The sequence below is a fragment of the Podarcis filfolensis genome, assembly GCF_964270895.1.
Source record: "Podarcis filfolensis genome assembly, chromosome: Z".
Taxonomy (NCBI): Eukaryota; Metazoa; Chordata; class Lepidosauria; order Squamata; family Lacertidae; genus Podarcis; species Podarcis filfolensis.
This window is the reverse complement of record NC_139617.1, coordinates 18,375,566-18,393,545: the sequence shown is the minus strand read 5'-3', so window position 1 is coordinate 18,393,545 and position 17,980 is coordinate 18,375,566. Positions and strand designations below refer to the sequence as shown.

The 17,980-nt window shown below is 45.6% G+C and overlaps 1 protein-coding gene across 2 annotated transcripts in view; it reads right to left on the bottom strand.

The window, feature by feature from the left end:
• Positions 1-17,980, bottom strand: part of MID2 (midline 2) — a 205,356-nt gene that overhangs the window by 17,875 nt on the left and 169,501 nt on the right. For both annotated transcript variants that reach the window (XM_083595956.1, XM_083595957.1), the window contains exons 5-7: positions 11,553-11,701; positions 7,678-7,805; positions 3,056-3,199 (exon numbers count right to left, since the gene is read on the bottom strand). In XM_083595956.1, the coding sequence (XP_083452082.1) occupies positions 3,056-3,199; positions 7,678-7,805; positions 11,553-11,701 (421 nt within the window). The remainder of the gene's footprint in view (positions 1-3,055; positions 3,200-7,677; positions 7,806-11,552; positions 11,702-17,980) is intronic.

The window sequence follows — 17,980 nt, the reverse complement described above, 5'->3', positions numbered from 1 at the left end:
GCTAGTACAACTCCCTGAATGGCTGGTCTTCAGAGACTAGGTTTCATTACATGGAGTGATTCACTGGACCACCCACCACTGTGTACACACAACAATTAAATTGGGTTGTCAACCCTTCAAGAAGCAGAGTGAAGAGCAGAACTTCAGACTCTCCTCTTCTTCATCTTTTTTTTCCTGGCTGCCTGGATTTGTGCTCCCTGGAACCCTTATTGAAGCTTCTGCCAAACTCACACTTCCCCTCACTAACACACCCTCTCTGCTAAGGTTGCCTTGGGAGTGGCCAATCGTCAACGGAACAGAAGGTATGCAATCTTCCCACTGGTGGAAAGAGAGAAAGGACAAGGAAAGCATAGAAGAGGGTCTGTTCATTCCCACAGTCCCAAGTATGATCTGTTCCCAAATATTGTAACCATTATTTCCTCGCACTAAATTGGTGTACTGCTCCACAATGTTATGTCTGCACCACAATGGCCACATGCACACCATACAATTAAAGCACATTCCCACCCCCACCCCCAAAGGGAATCCCAAAAACTGTAGTTTGCAAAGGGTGCTGGGAATCATGGGATTCCTTGGTGTGTACACAATGGATACCTAGTAAATGTTTCAGCCAGCCAGCCAGCCGTGGATTACACACAAGCGTTCAGGAAAAAACGGTACAGACATTTCAAGAATGTGCCATTTCAGAATGCAGATAGGAATTCACATGTTCAAACACTTCTCCATGTTGAACCTCTCCCTGAATACAGGTACATAGCAGATCGAGGTGAGGCTTCAACCATGTGGTTTACTCTACCTATATTCTAAAGCAATATATTCTTTTGAGGACGACACTATATTAATTTCCTCCTGAACATCTGAACTGACTTTTTTTTTTAAAAAAATAGTTTTTATTAAAGATTTTCTTGTATAACAAAGAAAGAAAAATACATATGGTGTCTTTTCACGTTATCTAAAGTGACTTTTAACTAGCAAATGAAAAGTTTGCTTGTTTGCTTAACGAAAAAGATTTTTAACTGATGAGAGATAGGGAAGGAAGGGGAGGGATAAAAGGGATATGCAATGATAGAGTTTGAAGCTGGCTGTTCTGTGGACATGTTTCATTACCGATAAACAACAACTGTCTTGGGTAATCAGCGTTCCTGCCCTCTCTCCATCACATCCTGTTAACCTGCGGCCGCTACACTTCTCTGCCCAGCAGTTTAACTCCATTACTTTCTTGATGGGCTATCTTGGAGATAAACTATTACAGACCAGAAATAAAGCAAGCTACTCAGAGATTTGCCTTTACAATATTAAGTTAAAATTCTCACGAACAACACCATCTTCTTTCCACTCTGTAATCACAGTCATGCAATATTCTGGCCTTGCTAAGGGGCCGATTCACAATCAAATTGCTGTGCTGAGAGTCTTGAGTTGAGTGCAGAAGCCACTGAATGATGCCAGCTTCTCCAAGCGCCAACTGAACTGTGTTTACCACAGCACCACTTTTCAGAAGCTCAGTGATGGTACAGAAGGCCCAGGTCAAACAGCAAGCCTCCAACAAACCCTTTTCCATGTGTCAAACTTTGCATGCACCCCCCTCAATCCACTTTCAACACGCTGATATTGTTGGGTGAATTTCCTCTGGTTTACACAGCACAGAACGTAGTTAGAAAAAAATATATAGATAGCTCAATAAAGAATACCTCGTGTTTTTACTTTAGGTTTGCTTCAGATATTTATTCTAGTCATGCAGTTGCTCTGCGGGCTTTGCTCAGAATTGATATCTTGTATAAAGCAGGAGAGACATGGCTCAAAGCCAATTTTAACCCTGGTAAGTAAAGATTCCCATAGGCAACCATGTTGAGCAGATAACCTTCAAGCAGATCCTGTCATCGGGACATTGAGGCTAAAGGTTTACTTGGTAGTCTTGCTAACACTCACCCTTATAGCCTGACCCAGGGCTTCCTCTGAGTTTATATACTCCAAACCTTTCAGTGTGTTTCCCCATCATCATCATCATCGCCACCACCAAAGGTTCACCCACACTTACTTTTTGCTGCATTTCTAGGCGCAGGTCTGCGTTTCCCAGGCCCATATCTAAGTGAGGTATGGTTTGTTGTTGTTTTTTTTTATCCCAGAACTTTCTCTGGGAAAACCTGTGTTTTACAACTGAATGAGAGCAAATGGAAATCAGGTTTTGAGCAGGTTGCTGTTGCTCCGATTCAGTGGCAAAACACAGCTTTTTTGCTCTAACTACTCAAACACAGCCCTGGAAAGCCTGGACCTTTGCCCAGGAAGTACAGAGCAAAGCTAAGTGTGGCTGAGCAGCAGGACTTGAACTACTTAGGGGTGGGGGAGAGAAAGACTTTCCTACTTAAGATCCCTTGGGATGTCCTTTTTATTGTGCATTCATGATTATTTGTTTTCATGGTTGCATTGGGTCAGTTATACATGAAGCCACGTTTGATACTGTTCGTGCCTGCAAACGTTTTTGGGCTGCACATACAGTATTATTTCCAACTGGTGCATGCCACATAGCCTCCTGCTGAAATCCTGACACACTTCATTCCACAAATGTTGTGGGGTTTTGAGGGGGGCGGGGTTATTTCTGTTGTATTACAGTTCAAGAGCCTCCTTCTAGATTATAATAATGTGGCAACACTGAGTAGTCACTTAAGAAAAAAATGTGGACATTCCAGTATAAATCCACCACTAATTTACTATTAGTCAATGGTGCGTTGCAGAATATACCTACAGAAAAATCAGTCTGGAGGGGCCCTTAAAGAAAAGAGTCACACATATTCCATATACCCGTTCTCTCCTTAGGAATCCCCAGTCACTTACTGAATCTCTTACTGGACCTCTGTCATTTCAACAGCTGTTTGCTTCAGCAACAGCCGTCCTGACCTATCTCAGTTTTCTGAACTATAGCCTTGGTTGCTCTGGATCCAGAGGATTTGCAAAAGGTGTGAAAAGGTGAAAGTATAAAATACAGGAAAATACTGCAGGCCCATCTACAATGAGTTGAATTTCATGTCCAGGAAATAGATGCTAGCCAACAGCTACTTACTGATGAAGTTTGCCTGGCCAGTGAAGATGGTGTACTGGAGCTCATACGAGCTGACGCTGAACTCATCATCTGAGATCCAGTGGACAGTGATGGTGTCATGAGAGGCAGTGCAAAGCTCTTCACGAACCGATGGTGGGTTGGGTGCTGTGGGGGCAACAGTTGACATAAGAGGCAGAAAGTTAGCAGCTTCAGAGATGCCTTAAAGAAGTCATGTTAGCCACCAGAAAATATAAAAAGCACTAGAAATGGCGAAAAAAGGTTAGAAGTGATCCACTTAGATTAAGTATGTTATTTGAACAGCCCAGCACTGTGGAAATTATAATCAATGAGTCAAAATTCAGGTGAGCAGTTTACTCTTGCAGATTGAGTTCACGGAAGACTTGTTCTGTCAGACTGCAACAGAAGCTAGTTTGGTATAGCACTGATTGGCTTGCAACCATTCCATAGCAAACCACCAGCCCCCGCTCTGCAACTCTTTTAACATAACTTTTCCTTTTTTAAAAAAATAAAATGATGGACAAACATTTAACAAAATACATGAAGGACTAAAATAAAATATAAGGGGTGTCCACAGGAAGTATATAGAGGTGGGGAGGAAAACAGAGGAGTAAACCATCATGATGCTGGGGGAAGAATGGGGCTGCCCTCTCAACAATTCTTCAGAAGGCTGCAGGTAGCTGGGAATTTTAAGTTCTCACAGGATGTCACTTTCATTCACAATGATAAAAAAGACTCATTTAAGCAATGCTGCTCTATGTAATTACATGCTCCTTTAATCAGTTAATTGACAGGCTCTTCAGCTTCTAAAGCTAGGCATCTAATTTGCTTAAAGTTGTTTAACTGGCAGATTTCCAAACATATCATTTCCCCAAAGACCTTATCTTATGCCATTGTTACCTGTGATATGTGGGGATAACACAGGGCATTCAGACACCAGAGGGAAAAAATCCTAATGGCATCCTGTATGTCCTACTAGTTAAAAACAGAGCACAATGCCTTGGGAAGTTCTCCTGTGAAAGTCTTAGTGAAACGAACAAGAGCTGTGCCAGAGTACCATTGAGCAGACCGGCTTGTAACTCAGTTTAACATGTGGAAGGTCCTATATTCAAGCTTTGGCATCTCCAGTTTAAAAAAACAACCCAAAATCAGATAGCAGGTGATATGAAAGACCCTCACCTGAAAACTTGGAAAGTTACTGTCAGCCAGAGGAGCAAATACTGCATAAGGTAGGCCAGGTATAATGTAATTCCTCTGTTCCCAAAAGATTGTGTCCTTGCCTCAGCATTGTCTGAATTTCTTAATAAAGAGAGTGAAGAATTTGGGGCTTCCCATATGGATTACTGCAATGCATTTCATGTGGGGCTTCCCTTGCACTTGACCCGGGAGCTGCAGTTAGTAAAGAATGCTGCAGCACAGTTGCTGAAGAGCAAGACCCTTTAACATCTGTGCTCAGAGACCTGCACTAGTTGCCTATTTGCTACTGAGCCAAGTTCAGTGTGTTACTCTTGGTATATAAAGTCCTTAGGGACACGGGTGGCGCTGTGGTCTAAACCACTGAGCCTCTTGGACATGCCAATCAGAAGGTCGGCAGTTCGAATCCGCGCGAAGGGGTGAGCTCCCATTGCTCTGTCCCAGCTCCTGCCAACCTAGCAGTTTGAAAGCATGCCAGTGCAAGTAGATAAATAGGTACCACTGTGGCTAGAAGGTAAACGGCGTTTCCGTGCACTCTGGTTTCCGTCACAGAGTTCTGTTGCACGAGAAGCAGTTTAGTTATGCTGGCCACATGACCCGGAAAGCTGTCTGTGGACAAACGCTGGCTGTCTCAGCCTGAAAGCAAGATGAGCGCCACAACCCCATAGTCGCCTTTGACTGGACTTAACCACCATGGGGTCCTTTACCTTTATATATACTATATTTTTCGTGCTATAAGATGCACTTTCTTCCTGCTAAAAAGTAAGGGGAAATGTGTGTGTGCATCTTATGGAGCGAATACAGGCTGGACAGCTATTGCTGAAGCCAGCAGAGCAAGAGCTGCGCAGCGGCTCTTGGTACTGCTGGCTTCCCAGCGAAGCGGGATGAGGGACAGAAGGGGCTCCGTAAGGGCTCCCTTCCGTTCCTCCTCCCTTTTCGCTGGGAAGCCAGCACAGCAAGAGCCGCTGTGCAGCTATTGCTCTTGCTCTGCTGGCTTCAGCGATAGCTGCGCAGCTTGCTCTGGCTTTTCAGGGAGGTGGGAGAAGGGACGGAGGGCAGCCCACCAGTCCCTTCTCCCACCTCCCGGAAAAGCCAGCAAGAGCCGCTCTATCTTTAAAGAGCTGTGCTGAGCGAGCGTGTCTGCGGCTCTTGCTGGCTTTTCTTGTTTCCCTCCTCTAAAAAATAGGTGCATCTTATGGTCGGGTGCATCTTATAGAGCGAAAAATACGGTATATATAAAGTCCTTAATAGCTTGGGACCAGATCACTTGCTGGATCGCCTTACCCCATATATGCCACCTTGACCCCTTTGATCTGTGGAGCTGGCATTGTGACAGGTGCCACATAATACTTGTCCTATAACTGAAATCAGTATTTTAGTGTGGCAGCACCTACACATTGTAACTCCTTGCGTATTGTCATCAGGCAGGCTTTATTTTCTGGCTTTCCCTGGACAATGCAAACTCTCTTAGCCACTTGCTTCCTTTCCCAACCCCTCTTTGGTAGATCTACTACTATCCATTTAACTCCAGATATTAACACACTGCTTAATTTTCTCTCTCTGCAGCTTCAGTCCACTGGGAAATTTCACCAGAATCAATCCGTGGCCCCTTGCATAATGCGACAGATGGCTGGGAGGGTCTCCTGTCCACGAAAGACAGAGAGATCACATATTAAGGCTGAAACAATGAAATCCGACTCAAGACATTTGGACATAATCAGGTTAATAAACTAATTAAAGCCAAGCTGTCCTGTCAAAACTTGTGTGTGAATGTCTCTCTGTGTGTGAATGTGTGTGTTTTAATAAAAGGAATTTTTAAAAACCCAGAATTTTTTAATTGAAACCCTGGGAACAAGTCACATTTCTCTGCACTATGCCAATTTTTACATGCCCTGCTACAATAAACAATTGGATTTACAGACTGAGAGGCCTAAGGACTTCTGTAGAATTCTCCTAAAAGATGCATGCTTCTAAGGGAGCCATGGAGAGGCTGCACTGACTAGCAGTGGCTCTTCAGTGTCTCAGGCAATGAGCCCTAGGAGACGTCTTTGACTGAATATGCGACATTCTGCATGCAAACAGGTGCTCTGTCAGTGAGCTATGGCCTTGGTCAATGTCCAACAGAATGAGGTGTTATGGTAGACTGAGCACAGGCCCCCTCAGAGGCCCAGAGAGACCCGGGGCCACGTACAGTTTTGGAGGCCCCTGATCATAATAAAAGCTTTTTTAAAAATGGCAGCACTTGAAAACAAAATAAGGCACCAAAAAAGAGTAAATAGCTTGCTTACATAATCAGCTGGTTGAGAAGACATGCTCATCACAATCTTGTGCCATTGGAAGTGACTTTTCAGATCAAAATTTAGAGACTTTTTAGCTCTTTAATACGACAAATTCTACATCAGTTTACAAAAAACATGTATGTTTTTTACCAAATTAAAATGTTTGCTTAAAGCATTTGCTCATATTTACAGTTCTAAGCTGACAGAACACATCACGTTTTAGCCTAATATGCATAAAAACAAGTTGCAAAACTTATTAAATGCCCCCACATTAAGAAGTGTCTATATTTGAGGACCCCTTTGAGCTTGAAACCTAGGACAAATGACCCTCTTGTCCCCCTTGAGTTGGCCCTAACTCTACCATCTCAAGATGAAAGTGAGGAAAGCCCCATTTTTAAATGCTCCTATGCAGAAACCCAGCACAGCAAGAAGAGGACTTTGCTTATTTTCTACTTGCAGGAAGTATTATATGTAGGGAAGCATTCAAAAACACCATATGCCCACCCATCACCTCAAGTGGATGCAGGACACTTGCATACATGGACCAGGTCCTGCAGGCCTAGATAATGAACTTAAGTGGTACCTGCTGTTTGGAGTAAACATCAGCCACCTACTCCATTTCTGGGCTAACAAATATAGCAAAGGTGTGTGGCTATGAAGCTGCTGATGTTTCATACTCTGGCAGCAGTTGCTTTTGCCTACCAGGGAAGAGCAGTTGCTCCGCAGGTAAGCAAGCCTCCTCTGCTTATCAGAAACCTATTGCTACTACAGCTGCCATGAAGCAGAACAGAGTCTCCTCTTAAGGATAAGTCAAAAGACATTGTTAGCCAGCCCCTGGGACTCTCTTTCTCTCTCCATTTGTGCTTGAGTCTGGTGGAAGGGAATCTTGCCCCCTTCCACAGGATTTCAAAACAAGCAGAAGACGAGTCAGATAACGTTGTGTTCTGCACTGGTGGAATCAGAGCCCCCGTGAAATGCCAACTGAGCTGTAACATTGGTATTACCCAAAAAGCATAAGGAACAAACGATAAGGAAGCCATATCCCGCCCCCAGCCCCCAAATTTCCACTGACAGGTTTACAAAGAAAGCAGGTCAAATTGGGAGTGGGGAAAAGTTTGGAGGGTGAGCTGGGATTGCAGAATCGGCACAAACCTGTTAGATAATCCAGCCCCTCCAGCAGTTTCTTCTCTCTGGAAAAATCTAAAGCAAAGTTTTCAAAGGCATCATTTAAATTGATATCGGGTATCAAAACTTGAGAGGATGCTGTTGCCATGGCGACCCTGAAAGACAGAAGAGAGCATCAATATACATTAGGTGGTGTTTGTAACTCCCAGGCGGCACTTTGATTTTTGATTAAAGAGCTGAAAACAGCCTGGCAGTGATATAACCACCAGCAGGAAGAGGAGGGGAGGAGAGACGCTCAGGCTTCAAATGCAGGACCTCAATTGCCCGTGCAAGAGTCTGGTAGCTGGAAGATTGTGTAATTAGCTCCCCTCCCCAATTCCCAAATCCTTCCTTGATCTCCACAAGAGCATATGCATCCCATTCGCTTGGAGAGGTGGTAGAAATCAGAAGCCCTTGGAGGCTCAAATCCTCCAGATCAGTAACCATCACCTTTTCAGATCCTGGTGCCACATTTAACTTCAATACTTCACTTTTAATATTTTTACCCTACCTCCTTTGTGCTTCTCCTTCTCCCTCTCTCTCTACCACAATCTTTCCCACTGTTCCCCCATCTTTATGTCTCCCTTCCTCTCCTTCACTTAAAAACTTTATAAAAGGATATAAAAGAAGAGAGTGACCCTGGTGGAACTCATCTTAGAGCAGGTTATGACCCAGTTTATTTAGGCATTTGGACTAGATGATTCTCAAAATTTATAGCAATGTCAAATACTTGTCATGTTCCCCTTCCCCACCAAGCTCCCAATACAGTGGTACTTCGGGTTACATATGCTTCAGGTTACAGACTCCACTAACCCAGAAATAGTACCTCGGGTTAAGAACTTTGCTTCAGGATGAGAACAGAAATTGTGCTCTGGCAGCGTGCCAGCAGCAGGAGGCCCCATTAGCTAAAGTGGTGCTTCAGGTTAAGAACAGTTTCAGGTTAAGAACAGACCTCTGGAACAAATGAAGTACTTAAACCGAGGTACCACTGTACCGTAACCCTCACTGTGGGATGTTTTGAATCCCTATATTTGAGTCCTAGCATTGAATACAGGGGGAGGGGCACCTGCCTTGCGTTCAGAAAGTCCTAGGCTCAACCCCCTGGCATTGCCAGTTAAAAAGGATCCCGAGTGCTGGCAAAGAATCTGCCTGGAGGCAGATGAACCTACCACCAGTTAGAGCAGAATAACTTTTTCCAACTTAGTATCCTCTGATTTTTTTTGTACTACAATGCCCATCATTCCTGAGCACTGGTCATGCTGGTTGGAGCTGAAGGGAGTTGGAGTCCAACAGCCTCTGGAGGGTACCAGGCTAAGGAAGACTGGAAAGATATTGCTGGATTTGATGGACCAGTGCTGTGGGCTTCACACATAGGCTCCATCTGTGCTGAACATTTAAAGCTGTATGTGCTGCTTTAAACAGTCATGGCTTCCCTGGGAACTGTTATCCTGGGAACTGTTGTTGGTTAAGGGTGCTGAAAACTGCTAGGAAGCCCCTATTCCCCATCCCAGAGCTATAATTCCCAGAGTTCCCTGGGAAGAGAGATTGATTGTTTAACTATCTGAGAACTGTAGCTCTGGGAGAAGAACAGGGGACTGCTGTCAACTCTCAGCATCCATAGCAGACTACAGTTCCCAGATTTATTTTTATTCTTTTGTGGGGGAAGAAGCCATGACTGTTTAAAGTGTTTGATACTGCTTTAAATGTACAGTGCAGATGAGGCCGTATTTTACATCCAGGGCCTGGGATTGATTCAAGAGTGAACCATATCTCAAAGTAACCCATGCTTCAAAGAAGAACTGCAATCCAGTGGACAGCAAGAGTAGCCATCCCAAAATCTGTGAACATATGAAGTTAGAAGGAAAAGGAACTCTCAGAGCATTTACCTTCTCACAACACAGGATAACTAAAAATCACTCCTATGTTCCAGGGGTATAAGGCAGGGTTTCCCTGTTCCCTAACAGCCTCCCAGAAGGTGTTGAGCCCCTACACCCTTTTTGTTTTTAGATACTACCCAGCAACTACTGTGGCATGCTCATGGGATGACAGTGAAGAGGCTGATCCTGTTTGGCAGCAATCAGCCTAGCATATTCGCACTAGCTCTTGCAGTCTCTTTCCCCGGCCTAATGGGGGGATGGCCCACTTCTGCATTCTCTCTGATCTCTTTGGCGTTTTGACGCTGCTGCAAAAGCAGCTCCCACTCCAAGCTGTTAATTTGGCCGAGCTGGAGGCGCTCTCGTGTACTTAAAGAAAGTTCACATTAAATCTGTAAATAATTGAAAGCAACAAAACCCAAAACTCCTCCTTCCCTTGTGTGATAGAGTCTGGGGGGAAAGGAGAAGAACTGAAAATAAACCGAAGTGCTTGAAAAGATTCAAGGTCATGTACAGACATCCGTGCAAAGGTGGATACCTGCCCAGAGGAGCCCGCTACTGCCACTGGAGGAAACTCTTGTTGCTATAGTAAGGATCACTAACACTAGTGCCTGCCCTCTATGCAGCTTCCTCCCCATCCTTCTTCAGATTCAGTCCTTTATTTCGCTAGCAAACAGATGAAATCCGCCTGGGGAGGTAGTCTCTGGTGGGTCTCCTCTGCTGTCATTGGGCCTGGGTGGGTCTTGTGGGACACTTAAAGGGTGGTTAGATGTAGCTGCCTGATGCTGCTGAGTTCTGGGCCATTGGGGGGCAGGGCAGGCAACCAGCGGTGAGTCCTGGCAGCTGCCCAAGGATGGCATGTGCTGATGCTGGTTCTGAATCCCTCTAAAGAACACCTGCAGCCGCAGCTGTCATCCCAAGACCATTGTGCTTTGAACCCTAAGAAAAGCTTTAGGCCCTGGGGCAGGCAGATGAAACACAAACATTGAGGCCACCGTCACCCAAACAGCTGCTTTCAGTTTTAACGGATCTTGAGCATTGCTTTAATTCCTGTGACATTCTGTCTGAGGCACTGGGTCAAGGTGAGGAGACAGGAGGAGTATGGGATTCTCATTAAATCAACCATTAAATCCTGAATTGATTTGCAAATACCTGCCAGATTCTGCCACTTCCACTCCCTCCCTCTATGGCGGTTCCATCCACAGAAAAGGGGCTGTAGGCTCAGTGTTTGAGTGCATATTTTTCATGTAGAAGGTCCGTTGATCAACTCAGGTAGTGCTGAGAAAGACCCCTTCTTGAAACTCTAGACTAAGAGCAGCCAACATGGTGCCTGATCACAGGCTAAGTATCTTCAACCTTTTCAGACCCACTTTTAACACAAATGTCCACTTGGGGACCCATTTCTTAATCCTTTGCCATACATCTGTAGGGTGCTAGTGCTTCTGTTGCGACCCACTAGTGCAGCGGTTCTCAATCTGTGGGTCCCCAGATGTTGTTGGACTACAACTCCCATCATCCCTGAGCTCTGGCCTTGCTAGCTAGGGGTGATGGGAATTGTAGTTCAACAACATCTGGGGACCCACAGGTTGAGAAAGGCTGCACTAGTGGGTCCCAACCCACCAGGGGAAGACCAGTGTCATAGGCCAAGCCAGCTGAGACTGATGGGAGTTGTGGCTATATTTGATTTTTATTTTATTTATTAGATTCATATACTGCCCAAAGATCCTAGGGCGGTGTTCAATACTAGCCTCACCAGCTGGGACTGATAGGAACTGCATTCCAGTAACATTTGCAGACCAATACATTGGTTATCCCTGCCCTAGGCACTGTGTACTGAGCTAGATAAATTAGTGGTCTGACTTGAGGTAAAGACTATTTCTATGTTCAACAAGAGGGACAAAGCTCACTGGTAGAGCATGTGGGCATTATTTTGTGGGCAAGATAGGTCTGCATGCTGTCCCAGTCATTTTAAGGAGTAAAAGGCCATACCTCTCTGCCACGTTCTTTGCTGTCTGCAGGAACCGTGCGTGGTCATTCTCCTTCAGGATGTGGTCAGCCTGGTTGATGAGGACAGTCGACCGCTCCAGGCACTGCCGGCAATTGGCTACCTGCTGGGCCAGCTTCCTCAGCTTCATCACCTTGGAGAAATGGGCAGAGGGGGGAAAAACAACAGGTTTTGCTGAAGCAACAACTGAAGCCTCATTAGTGCACAGGGAAGCAGGCAGGTGACATTCAAAGGCAGTGGCTTATATCACTGAAATACTGGCAAGCACATCAAAAGTAAAAACCATGGGGTGGGGAGAGAGAAATGAAGTGACCTCACAAGGGAGGTTGCAGAATGAACAAGCAGATGAAAAGAACTACCATGGGAAGAGGGGAAGTATTGTGGTATCCCCAGGCAAGGTCTTTCTCTGTGAGGAATTTAGGCCTTGGAGGCCCTACTGGAAAGAACAGCTCTTAGAGGCTCTGAGGATATCCGCATCTATATGCTTGGAATCAGAATAGGCCACCTCAGCCCCCTGCTGCTCACTCAGTGTTCATCTCTCCAGCATCTTCAATGGCAATGCAAGTCAATAGGACCAAAATTGTATAGGACACAGCTACTCCACCACTGGAAATCAACAAGAAGAAATACATTGAAATGGTTGCTGTATAAAACTGGTTTCCTTTGCCCATTTCATGCCAAGCTTAAGGCCAAAGAAAACATGGAACTATTCATGCACCTAAGAACCGCCACCCCACACTTGCTACTAACATTAAAAATAAAGCAGTTCAAGTGATTGCTAATTGTGTGAATGGTGCCACATCCTAGTCTGGGCTTCTGCCAGCCTGTTCAGATTGACTGACCTTCAAGTTTCATCCTTCCTTGGCTGCCTTAAGCTCAAGCAACGTAGTTGGATCTCTATCGTTTTGTCTCTCCCTTTTAGGCTGTGTCTTCTGTGTTAATTATTCATTATGCTCAATTAATTATGTACATGTGCCCAGAGGCAGCTGCACATGAAGTCCATTTCAAGGAAATATGGTTTAAAAAGAGAAAAGTTCTGGACACACACCTGCTGGAAAATAGCTACAGGTGCACATACACCGCATGATTTTTTTAAAAAGTACTGACACTAGAAAGTGGACAAAGGTTGGGCATGAGCTGCCCAGTCATGTCCCTGGGAGACAAACATGAGAATTCTCTTCCTTCCGCAAAAGAACTCTTGTCCCATTCATGCAGCAGAGCCAGTGTGGCACATTGGTTAGAGGGCTGGGCTTGGAACAATGGAGACACAGCTTCAAAACCACCCCTTGGTCATGAAGATTCCTGGGTGGCCTTGGGCCAGTCACTACTATCGCGTATGCCACTTTCAGCTCCTTGAAGGAAAAGCAGGATATAAAACAGGTGGAGAAGCTATTTCAGCCCATGGTCTGCATTTCCTTATGCAAACTTTCCCAGTGTCCTCATATCAATGGTGGGCAGGACGAGAACTGCCCTACACCCTCCCTTTCTTACACACGCATGCCCCCTCCCCATTCAATTATTTCTCTTGTCCCCTTCTCTCAACAAATCCATCCTAATGCTGTCTATTTTTCAGACTGCAGTAGCAGCTGGACAGTCTGAATGCTGAAAAGGGGTGCACTGCTTGACCCACACAGATGGCTTGTTCTGATTCCCTCCCCTGAATTATTTGGGTACTTCTGTGTGCCGTGCAGAGCCCAACCAAGCCCAAATGACAGCAGCTCTCAGCGCTCTTCCTTGTCAGCTTCTAAATCAGAGCTGGAGTAGCTGCCCTGGGGCAGCCTGTCAGTTTGAAGCCCTTCTCTGACAAGTGAAGGGAAGATGGCAGAGCCCCCACCGGTGATGGGCAGAAATGCTGCAGTATCTCTCCCTCCCATCCTCCCCGCCCCACCGTCTCTCTGGATGCCTGTCACTTCCATCAAGAAAGGGTATAATTAACCCCTACCCTGATGCCAACCTCATCACCAGCAATCCAGTCCAAGGATGCACTTCCGCTGCACTGATCCAGTTTTCTCTCCTACTTTTTTTGCACTCTCCTGTTCAGGAATTTACATTCAGGTACCCAACGTTTGCTAAAGCAAGAATGAACCACCAACATTTCCAACTTCAGAAGAATAAAGGGCAAGAAAGCATGCTATATCCGATCCTTCCTCACCAGTCCTCAAGGGGCCCACCCTGTAACAAGAAATGCTGTCTACCTATTACAGCAGGTGGGGAACCTCTGACCCAAGGGTCATATGTGGTGCTCCAGGCCTCTCTACCCAGCCCCTGGGGCTCCCTGCTGGTCACACTCCTTACACAGCCTCACTCTAGACGCTCCAGGAGTGTTTTTACCTGGCTGGAATGTGTCCTTGAACACTGATCATGCCTCATGCTTACCTGGATGGAAGTATGAGAGTCTGAGAGGTATGTATGGGTGTGCATACAAAACCCGTGACTTTTGCATGGCTGGAATGTAGTCTGCTGTATAGAGGCAAGAAGCGCATCTATTGCCCTGCCTGCTTTTACTGCTGGCTCCAGATAATGGTCATGGGGGGAAACAGCCCTCAGAACAGAAAAGGTTTCCCAGCCCTCAATTATAGAGAATGAAATCCCCAATGCAACAGTAGCACAATACATTTTTTAGGCTGAATAAGTATGTCACAAAACAGTGAACAGACTTTAGAATTCACAAATATGCCACCATCACATTGTGATAGTTTATTATCTAGCCTGAAAAAGAGTGCTGCTGAACTCAAAACTTGCTTAAGTGTCTGGCTCTGATAAAAGAACCAACGAGTGCTGTTTTTGGATTAGCTCTAAAAACAGAGATGGGGAACTTGTGGCCCTGCAGATGCTGCAGGAATACAATTCCCACCATTCTGACTACTGGCTATGCTGGAGCCTATTGCTTATACAGAGATAGCTGTTAGCGCACAAGTCATGGTTGGAGGCTCAATAAATCCAGTGGGCGGGGGGCAGGGAGCTAGAAAACCAACAACTGAAATGTCAAGAAGCATTTAGTACGGGGAGAGGAAGAAATAATATAAGGGGGGGGGGAATACATTAAACAATTGATTAAACACTAAAATCACAAACACCCAAAGAGTGCAGGCAACACATAAACTAAGAATCTTACACAGATGTAGAATTTAAGTGGGGAAACCTCAAATCTGTGAACTTCTTCTAGGCAAAATAGCCCTGAAGCCAACAGACTCGGGTTCGACCTAGAGAAACTTCCAAATTACAGTTCAGGTTTTGTAAAGGTCTCATCTGGTTTGACTCTCTCTTCTCACACACATCAAAAGAATAGAGGTTGAACTATATCGAAACCAGGAATAAACCACCACCAAGACATGGCACCAGTGTTAAAAGACCTGCTACTGGGCTCCATTCAAGGTTCTTGTAGCAGTGTACTAAGTCCTGAACAACTTAGACCAGGATATCTTAAGAGCTGTTGTAATTAAAACTGGGATATAAATTCTTTAAATAAATAGATTTGCCTATGATGATGATGATGATGGATGGGACCAAACCTTTGTTTTTACTGCATGGGTTTATCCCACAGTCAGTGGCGTAGCGTGGGTTGTCAGCACCCGGGGCAAGGCAAGTAATTTGCGTCCCCTAACCCGTGGATTTGCGCCCCCTAACCCTAACCCCAGATGTTGCGCCCAGTGCGCCCAGCCCCCCCCTGCACCCCCCACGCTACGCCACTGCCCACAGTTTCAACTTCCAGTTCAAAACAGGGACCATACTGCCGGGGAATTCTAAGATGTGATTAAATAAATAAGCAAGCCTCACACGCTGCCTGAATCCTTCTCTTTCAGAGTGAAGGATGCATGGAAGCAGGCACAGGTTGTGCTGATAGCGGATGTGCTCTGGGATCGAGCTGTGTTCACACCAGATGACAAGTTTGATTTATGACTGATATTTCTGCCATTACTTTGGCCTGGGGTAACAGTGCTGCCCAGTAATAGCCCTGCCAAACTCAACTAGCAAGAATTTCATACATGCAGAGTCACTGGCTGTTAAGTCAGAGCTGTCTTGTTCGAGCTCTGAGATGGAATGAACGCTGGTGTCAAATGCGCTGTGAATTCGTAACTGCGTACTGCAACACCCCTGGAGGGTTATGGAGGAAGCAGCACGATGGCAGGCTCCCAAGAAAATGCTTGCTGGCCACAGGACTGTACGTCCTCCACCACTGCAATGCATTCCAGCTCAGCAACAGCACATGCAGTGATGGTTTTCTTCCTGGAAGAGCAATTCCTTTGCAGGAAGGAAGTTGCCGTATCAATGCCTGGCACCTCCAGTTTGAAAAAAGGACTGGAAGGAAGGTGAAAGGGAGGACCTCTGCTGGACAGCTACTGTCACGTCACTGTAGGCAACCCTGGGCTGGATGGACAAAATAGTCTAGTGTGGTATAAGGAGAACACTGAATTTACAGGGAGCAGGGCTGTACTTAAAAGCTTGGGCTTTCCTTTCCTAGAATATGACCTATTATTATCCTGCAGCCATCCCAGCTTGAAGGTGCCTTTGCATTAGCAATTACCACTGGAACCACTACTGAACGTTGTCTCTACTACAATAGGGTTCCAATGATTTTTTGGGGGGGGTGCTTGAGGGTGTGCAGCTCCCCTTTCTGAGATGACAGGATGGGGAGGAAAAAACCAAAGCCTGCTAAGTGCAGAGGTGCAGAGCAATTAATGCCTTTCCCATCTCCTTGCTGCCACGCTCTGCTCCTGCCAATCTTCCCCTGCTCACCTTCATTCATCATTACTGGAAATGTCAAAGCCGATGCCAAGCAGGAGCGAGAGGGAGTGAGAGAGACGCTCATTCCAGCTAGCAGCAGGCAGACCAGAACTTCAAATGGTTGTTTGCACAAGGAAATGACTCTCCTGCTGGGATTTAATGGGCTGATGGATGGTTCGTTTATGCCCAGACTCATCAAGAAAACGATCAGAAGGAAAGAAGGGGGAAAGGAGGGCTTCCAAAAAGCAGAGGCTGCAAACACCTGGCATGGTGAGGAGATGAGTGGCACAGTGCCCAGCTCTCCCTCCTCCTCAGAGTTGGGTTGCTGGGCAGGGAAGGCCCTGCAAGAAAGGTAACAGGGGCAGAAGCAAGAGTTTTTGCCTTGTCATTTCTGGAGCATCATAGGATTAAGTGTTGGACATTGCAAAGTTCAGTCTTCTAAGAATCGAGGTCCAGATTCCTCACTAAAAGGCAGCTTCTTAACTCAGCAAGTTGCTACTCAAATCAAAGCCAAAGCACATTAACCCCCAACCAATCTCTCACTCTGTTTTTTTCCCCCTTTGCACCATCTTCACATATCAGAGCTATTTTGCTATGAAACACTACTCAGGATCAACCAGCAATCTCACTGAGCCTCTTGGGATTGCCGATCAGAAGGTTGACAGTTCGAATCCCCGCAATGGGGTGAGCTCCCGTTGCTCGGTCCCTGCTCCTTCCAGCCTAGCAGTTCGAAAGCACGCCAAAGTGCAAGTAGGTAAATAGGTACCGCTCCAGCAGGAAGGTAAATGGCGTTTCCGTGCGCTGCTCTGGTTTTGCCAGAAGCAGTTTAGTCATGCCGGCCACATGACCCAGAAGCTGTCTGCGGACAAACGACGGCTCCCTCAGCCAGTAAAGCGAGATGAGGGCCACAACCCCAGAGTCGTTTGCGACTGGACTTAACAGTCAGGGGTCCCTTTATCTTTACCTTTACCCAAGGCCAGGTTGATGTATGCATTCCCGGCTAAGAGACAACATAAAAATCCTGTGCCAACTCTGCCCCCCACCCCACCCCAGCTGAATTCTGCAACTTGGATAAATTATGCATTTTTTTCTTAATTCTTTGTAGACTTTATTTAATTCATTTTGGCTTTGCTAGTCATGGCAGGGAGATAATAATGGGAGCTGAAGCCTAGCTCATGACCACTGTCAATCTTATTTAGCCAACCCTCTGGCTCCTGAGATTCTACTGGAAATTCACATGTAATTTCAATCAAATCTTTGCATTCATAAGGAGTGTGTGTGTGTGTAGATATAGATATAGATGATATAGATATAGATATAGATATAGATATAGATATAGATATAGATATAGATATGAGAGAAAGTGGTGAGAAAAAAAAACAGAATTCTTTTCCAATACACAATCTGCAATTTTTGGCTCTATCTATATAATTAGGGGACACATACACACACCCCTCTGCTCAAGGCCTCTAAAAGCACTGTCCACGGTGGGGGGAACAGCCTGTGGCAGGGCTTTTATGTTCCTCTCCTCATCCTTGCCATAAATTCACAATTTTAGACTCTGCAACATATGAGGTGTAATGTCCACCCAATATTGCAGAAGGATTAAAGGAAGAATAAGATAATGTTTCATGGGCTGTAAGCAGCTACTCTTCTATGAAGAAAGGGGTCCTGTGCACTTAATTAA